This window comes from Diaphorina citri, unplaced genomic scaffold, assembly GCF_000475195.1.
Source record: "Diaphorina citri unplaced genomic scaffold, Diaci psyllid genome assembly version 1.1 scaffold1202, whole genome shotgun sequence".
Lineage (NCBI taxonomy): Eukaryota > Metazoa > Arthropoda > Insecta > Hemiptera > Psyllidae > Diaphorina > Diaphorina citri.
The window spans coordinates 98,598-106,789 of NW_007378631.1; the positions used below are offsets into that span (position 1 = coordinate 98,598).

Below are 8,192 nucleotides of genomic sequence, written 5' to 3' on the forward strand. Positions count from 1 at the left end.
ACTGATTGTTTACAACACTAAAAATATAATCTAGAATGGGATCCTGACTTTTCTTTGACCATAAAGCCTTTAGGTTTACTGACTCATGTTGAAAGGTACTTAGGTCTCTGGTTAGCTTCTCAGGTAACTATTCAGAAGCCACAAAAAAGAAAGCTCCTCTTTGTAACCTTATAATAATCTAACCCTATAATAACACTGGTCACTGCTAATTTGTGACAGCTCCTTTTTGTAGCAATTTTTCACTGTCAAAGTAGTACCACTTTTCAACATTATCTAACATTATTATTTGGATACAGTCCCAGAGCCTTTTCAAATGTTAACAAACACTTAGGGTCGAATTTTAAAAGCAGATTACCTTTTAGGAGCGGTTAGGCTTAGAGTGTTCGGAGAGGTTTTAAGAATTTTTTTTTAAACTACTTTCAGTTCCTGTCTTAGTTAGTCAAACTAATTGTTATGTTGAGACGAGAGAGAGGGAGAGAAGAGACAGAAGAGGACAAAAAACGGACCAAAGGAGAGGAGGAAGAGAAAATGTAGAGCGAAGAAGAAACGGTACCACCAACCAATCACAAGTAAAAATCCAAATTTTCTCTTTTTTTCCTCTCTCACGACTCTTCTCTCTCTTCTCAGAGAATTTTGTATGGAAAGTACGAGCGAGAGACATAGCTCATTATTTTCAATTTCTGGAACTCCTAGAAGAATTGTAGTTCATTTCTGTTTCAATTAATTAAGTAATGGACAGAGGGACATATGGAGAAACCTTCCCCATGGAACTAGGTAGATCTCGTATTTTCGTGTAAAAGGTTACTTGAACTAGAGAACACGGTTAATTATAGACTCAATTAACAATTAATTTTAATTAAAAATTTTCTTTTCCAAAAAATTATCAGTCCGCAGTGTTATCATTTTCTCAAAACTCGTTCAATATGGCAACACCGCTAATTTGTAAAGGCTCGAAGCGCCGTAAAACTAAACAGTATGCAACATGCAATACAAAAGTAGTAAAAACGCCTACCTACTTTAATGTTATGCAATGTGTCTGTAATAATTCATGTTGATCCGTAGCTAGGTACCTACCGTCCTACTTCCTTTCAGGACACTTTTAGGTTTAGGGGTTCGTTTTCGTTGACAAAAATCTCCTTTTAATGACTTAAGGTCGGTATTATTAGGATCCCTATTAGGCTTTTATTACACCTTAAGACTAGCCTCATCAATCTCGTCACAAAATTCCTACTCCCTAAACCCTAAAAGGTTTCAATCAGCTTGTACCTACCTCCCGAAATATGTATAAAAGATACAACATTTTAGAGCAGAGAGCTATGTAGGTAAGTAGGTATGTACCATTCGTATCTTATTCATGTTAAAATTAAAACCGCAGACAGCCTAAGATACTGTAGATGTAGATAGTTATCATTATTATTGTCATTCCAGCCCTGGTTTAAATCCCCTTTACCCTCTATCCCGTAGTCCTTATCTTTCTTTTGCCCATTTCAATTCCTTGTACTTTCTATCTCCTTCTTTATTCCCCTAAATAGCGAAACTTTGGTCCGGAATAACGGCCGAACCGTAACTTTTGGAAACAGGGCCAAAGGATAATTTTGATCTACACAATTTATCGAATCTGTGTGCCAAGTTCGAGCGACTTTGGCTCAAATCTAAAGGCCTGAGCAGAGCGGACTCTTTTTTTTTATCTTTTTCAAAGAACGATTTACATTTCATTATTTACTTATATTTCATTCTTTCTTTTTCATTATTCACTTTTTCTTTCTCTCTCTCCCCCCTTATTGTTAAGCTGACACCTGTTTGCAATCGAATACTCTTTTTTCATATTACCCTCCGTTTCTTCTCTCAATTCGGCTGTAGAGTGACGGAAGGGGGTGCTGCAGGGGTAATGTTGAACGTGAAGGGGTACGCCTTGGGTCCGAGCTTCTTGAGAAGACAGTCCTGTGGAAATGAGAGAAAATAAGTGGGGAAATTTTTGCTTTTCCCGTTTATGAAGACACGTTCAAAATTTTTACTTGGGAGATTTGGATCTCAGAAGAAAATTTTCAAATTTAGAAAACCCTTTTAGAAATGGAAAATCATGAGGACCACTTACTTTTTCTCTTGAATTTAGTGACCCTGATTGTTTTTCTTTTTATCGTCATCACTTCTCTTGGTCAGTATGTTATGGCAAAAAAATTTACTGGAGAGATATTCAGCACTAATTTATTTAAGAAACTATCTGCTTTTTTTACACATTTACAGTTGGATCACATTGTTTCACCTGCATCTTGGTGAGGGAACTGTGTTGTTTCTCCGAGCGAGGATAGATCTGTTCAGAAGCCAAATACAGCTCCTTCTGAAAGTTCAAGCCCAGGATCTCATCCTCTTCTCTTCCATACCGGAAACTGCATACCACCTGCCCGAATACCTTCCGATCCTGTATGTAGTCCTCTTCAAATACCACCACACCGTCTGAAATAGTAGGAAATACGAGTTGTAGACTAAACGAAGTGAGTGTTATATGTTAGGAAGAGAGAACATTTTGGTTCAGAGCAAAACTCAAAAGAAGACTGAAAACTTTATTTTCGAAAACTAGCAAACCCAACATTAGCGACTGGCCACAACATCCCTCGGGGCCTTATTATGAGAATCCATACCGTTGAGGGGGATTTACAACTCGACCAGATCTTCTGACAGGAGCTCCAGAACTTTCAGGTTCCGGACCATTTGGTTTCCGAAACTCTCCAGAACTCCGAGTTTCAGATTCTTCAGAACTATGAGGTTTAGAGTATACAATGGAGCCAGGACACGAAGCATAAGGAGATTCCGATAACTCAGACTGTGACACTTCACCACTAGTATCAGGAGTACCAGATATCTGAGACTCAGGACTAGAGACATTGGGGAATATTTCATTTGACTTAGACTGAAAGTTGGAAACATTCTGTACACGATCCTCACTTGTAGATGTTCTAGAACTCAAAGGCTTGAAGAAAAAAAAAAGAGGATTTTACGTTACCCCACCTACTCGGGGAAGAGAGATTTTATAGAGGGAAAAATTCCAGAATACAACGGAGGGATTATCGTCCCGAAATCGACGAGACAAGGAGTATAGGATAGGAGAAACCCAGCTAACCGCCTTGAACGAACCTTATCTATTTAGGATAAATTTCCCCCCCGGGTGGGAATCAATTAATCAAATCCGCGACCTAGCGCTTACAAAGGAATGCTACCGTCCAAGCTAACTACGCTGGCAAAATTCCATTTGACTGAGGACATTCTAGCATGTTCGTTTTGAGTGGGCAAAGACATACTTTATAGGAAAGAAAATGACGTTGGGGAAGCCTTAGGAAAGAATTTATATGTACGGCTTACATGAACTCATCTCTCTTCATTACGTGCACTGCAGTTCGAGTGAAAGTTGCAATCCTGTTGGAAAAATAAAGCTCCGTTAAAAAAACTCCTCATAAAACATCACAATAAAAATCAAGTTATTTTAATTACTGACAAAAATGTCCAGATTTACACAACTCGACTAATTTTTCGCGTTTCAAATTTTGTCTGTTGTGTGTGCCGATTTTTATTGTAGCTAAAGTTTAGTGAGCCCAACTGCTGTATTAGAAATTGTCCATTTTAACTAGGGTTCCTTAGGGTACTCGACTTGAAACTTGAAAGATGGTTGCGAATTTCAAGGTATTTAAAAAATGTTCGCCCAATGGAAAGCTGACGTTGTACATGGGAAAGCGAGACTTTGTGGATTATGTGACTGGGGTGGAGCCCATAGGTAAGCCATTTAACATGAGCCCATAGCTAGGTAACCAATCTAATAGGAGCCCACAGCTATTATTTCAGTAGTAGGAGACTAACCTAGCCAAAGTGTTGGAGGTCCCAAGCCCAGGTAAATAGGGAGGCGCGGCGCTAGGAAGGGCATTCAGGAAATTTTCCATTTTAACTAGGGTTCCTTAGGGTACCTACTAAAACTTGAAAGATGGTTGCGAATTTCAAGGTATTTAAAAAATGTTCGCCCAATGGAAAGCTGACGCTGTACATGGGAAAGCGAGACTTTGTGGATTATGTGACTGGGGTGGAGCCCATAGGTAAGCCTTTTAACATGAGCCCATAGCTAGGTAACCAATCTAATAGGAGCCCACAGCTATTGTTTCAGTAGTAGGAGACTAACCTAGCCAAAGTGTTGGAGGTCCCAAGCCCAGGTAAATAGGGAGGCGCGGCGCTAGGAAGGGCATTCAGCTGTACATATTTTTCGTGATGTTTAGAGGAATTAGCCACATAATATACCATCTGATGAGGGACAATGAGGGCCATACTACGGGATGGGCATGCTACGAAGAGAGAGAGAGAGAGAGAGAGAGATAATCAGGCCTAGACGGACATAAAAAATCGTCTGATTAAAACACGGACCTCACTTTGTTTAGTCTACAACTCGTATTTCCTACTATTTCAGACGGTGTGGTGGTATTTGAAGAGGACTACATACAGGATCGGAAGGTATTCGGGCAGGTGGTATGCAGTTTCCGCTATGGAAGAGAAGAGGATGAGATCCTGGGCTTGAACTTTCAGAAGGAGCTGTATTTGGCTTCAGAACAGATCTATCCTCGCTCGGAGAAACAACACACTTCCCTCACCAAGATGCAGGTGAAAAATAGAAAGTAAAAAATGCCAAAATTCAACAATCAGGGTCACTAAATTCAAGAGAAAAAGTAAGTGGTCCTCATGATTTTCCATTTCTAAAAGGGTTTTCTAAATTTGAAAATTTTCTTCTGAGATCCAAATCTCCCAAGTAAAAATTTTGAACGTGTCTTCATAAACGGGAAAAGCAAAAATTTCCCCACTTATTTTCTCTCATTTCCACAGGACTGTCTTCTCAAGAAGCTCGGACCCAAGGCGTACCCCTTCACGTTCAACATTACCCCTGCAGCACCCCCTTCCGTCACTCTACAGCCTGGACCAGACGAAACTGGGGAACCTTGTGGTGTCACTTACTATGTCAAACTGTTTGTAGGAGAAAATGAAACGGACCGATCCCACAGGAGAAGGTAAGGGTTAAAGGACCGGTTTCTAAGACAAGAGTTTCTTCCGCGGGTTTCATTCCCGCCCGGGCGGATTTTATCCTGAAGGGATAAGATTCGTTCTTGGAACGGCTGGCTTTCTCCTATCCTGTCTTCCTTCTCTCTTCGATTTCGGGACGATAAGACCCTAGCAGTTACAGTTCTATCTATCAAACCTCTTCAAAAAAAAAAGTAATAATAATAAGTGAAAAATATTTTTCTACTCGATTTAGCACGGTGGCGCTAGGCATAAGAAAGATCCAGTATGCTCCCAGTAAGAATGGTCGTCAGCCTTGTACTGTGGTTAGGAAGGATTTCATGCTCAGTCCTGGAGACCTGGAACTGGAAGTTACTCTCGATAAACAGGTATGTGATATAGTGAGAAGGTACACATATGAAAACAAAATCAAGAAACAAAGAAGAAATTTGAATCATGAAGAAGAATACAAAACATATAGCAAATTATAGTTTCTGAAAAGTACAAAAGTACTTACAGAGGATCATGATTTACCAACAATTAATTACGAGACAAGTTAACAAAACGAGATCACAGAAACTATTAAAGTAGGGCCATTATTAAGGAAAATACAAGAGAGTAGACTGAGATGGTTTGGACATGTGGAGAGGAGAGACGAGAGTTACATAGGTAAAAAAGTAGAGAGAATAGCCATACAGGGGAAGAGAAAGAGAAGGAGACCAAAACTGACGTGGAGAGATAAGGTTGAGGAAGACTTGAGAGAAAGGGGATGGAGAAGGGAGGAGGCATTAGATAGGAGGGTATGGAGGGGAAGGATAAAGGAAGGTAACGCCGACCCCTATTAAGATTGGGAAAAGGTCCAGTAAAAGAAGAAGACAAGTTAACAAAAAGCCTCTCCTTGTTCACAGCTGTACGCTCACAACGAGAAGATAGCTGTGAGCATTTGCATTCGTAACAACAGCAACAAAGTAGTGAAGAAAATCAAGGCCATGGTACAACAAGGTGTGGATGTGGTGCTGTTTCAAAACGGACAGTTCAGGCATTCGGTGGACTGTGTTGAAACTCAGTGAGTATTCCAGAGAGCCCCACTTTCCCCTAATATAAAATTGACTCTAGTCTAGTTAGCTGGGAGGGTCGTAATTTGTAAGCGCTAGGTCATCGCCCAAGGTAAGGTTCGTTCTCGGAACGGCTAGCTTTCTCTTATCCTCCTCTCTTTTACCAAGCTTGAGGTGTAGGGGGCAAACAGCCCCAAAAGATGGGTTAATCTTATACGAATCTAGTACACAAATATAAAGCTTGATGAAAAAAAGTAAAAATTCACATTTGACCTTCCACCCCTGCTTACTTGTAGGTCTTCTTGATTTCCTTGGTCCACGCCTGATCATCATCCGAGCTTTCTTCTTCCTCTTCCTCCTCCTCTTCACTACTTTCATCAGACGATGCCTTGCCTTCCTTCTCCTCCTGAAATCACAAGCAAAAATCAAATAAGGCTGACAAAGAAAGGGTCGCAAAAGCCTTCAAAATTAGGAGGAACTGAAAATTCCTTGAGTCAAACTAAACTTTATAAAGTTGTTCCCTAAAGAATATCTACGCTATGCTAACAGTACTGACTTACTCGTATTTTGGTATCGAACTAACATCCTCTGAATCTAGGTTCCACAACGAAACCATCTATTTTGCACACCAAAGCGTTTACTTCTTCATGTAAATTTAAGTACAGTTTGATGATGTATGATGTACAGTTCAGTTTTTGGAGGTGCATCTAGGTAGCTCAAAATCATTAGGTTGGAACTCATAAGTGCACCCCTATAGGTACTCAGCAAAGGGGGATGCTCCAAGTTATAGGCATTTGGAGCTCCTGAATGTGTCACTCCAGGACTTCTAAATGCCAGGAACGGAAAAATTCGGTCAGAACCGGCCAGAACAAAATAAGAAATTGAAACCTATGAAAGAATAACGGCGCGGCGTTTCGAACTGTTGAAGTTCGCGCACCTCTCAGCACGCTTGATGATCATGGCGAGTTCAAGTTAAGTCAGAAAATTTATCGACGTTAGAGAGCGAAACGATATTTGGGACAAGTAATACAAGCATTTAAGTAGGTATACTTAACACGATTAAAATCATAAAATCCCAATCAAGTACGCTTAACACAATGAAATTTCCAAGTAAGTATGCTCATCACAATTAAAATTCCAATTAAGTATGTTTAACACAGTTAAAATTCCAATTAAGTATGCTTACCACAATCAAGTATGCTCAATTCCTTACTTTTGGTTCATTTCCAGCCTAGCCTCTCCAGACCCTAAGGACGCGTTTGGTATAGTGGTCTCCTACATGGTGAAGGTAAAACTGTATCTGGGAGCCCTAGGAGGAGAACTATCTGCAGAACTACCCTTCATTCTGATGCATCCTAAGGTGAGACTAAAAATGTCCGCCACTCGCGCTCAGACTGTCTGACAGACCTGGACCTGGATCTGCCAGACAGTCGGAAAGTCTCGTCTGAGGCAGAAAAAAATTGAGGCTATGTAGTAAGGATGGGCTTGGGCTAATAACTAGGGATCGAGGGAACGTACCTGATACATTTTCTAGCAGCAAAATTATCTTTTTGCCCTTTTTTTTAGTTGTGTGACCTTTTTTTCTCTTCTTTCTTTATTAGGTAAATAAATGTCAACTCCAATGACTTTCTGTTGCAGCCCGGCAAAGAGAAAGCTGACAAAGACGAAGGCCTCAGCTTACGTCAGAATACTGTGACCTTGAGTCAAGAAGTCAAGGACGAATCCTCCTGCACTGAAGAAGATAAGAAATCAGTCTGAGCCAATCCAAATGAATTGAAAGAAAAGTTGTGGTTGAAAGAAAATTTGAAGCTTACAGGTGTGTAAGGTAGACGAAGAGACCAGAAAATTCACAACCATGCAAGTGATACAAAACAAGTAATGGGCCATTGGAAGCTGATGTGTTAATCAATTCTGAAAGACAGATACACAGACAGACGCTATTAAAGACAGATACACAGACAGACGCTATTAAAGACAGATACACAGACAGACGCTATTAAAGACAGATACACAGACAGACATTTTTGAAGCAACAAAAAAGTTCACTACTTACTTTCCGTATCCGGAAACAAACTTGAACATCAAATCTTGAATTTCCAGAAATTGGCAACG

The 8,192-nt window shown here is 40.2% G+C and overlaps 1 protein-coding gene across 1 annotated transcript; it reads left to right on the top strand.

Moving 5' to 3' along the window:
- The first annotated feature begins 3,372 nt into the window (after positions 1–3,372).
- On the top strand, positions 3,373–7,838 carry LOC103514687 (arrestin homolog). Its single transcript, XM_026827585.1, has 9 exons — positions 3,373–3,624; positions 3,940–4,079; positions 4,445–4,635; positions 4,855–5,036; positions 5,282–5,414; positions 5,934–6,093; positions 7,184–7,190; positions 7,311–7,440; positions 7,719–7,838. The coding sequence occupies exons 2-9, from the start codon at positions 3,971–3,973 to the stop codon at positions 7,836–7,838; spliced, it is 1,032 nt and encodes a 343-aa protein (XP_026683386.1). The 5' UTR covers positions 3,373–3,624; positions 3,940–3,970.
- Positions 7,839–8,192: the final 354 nt, after the last annotated feature.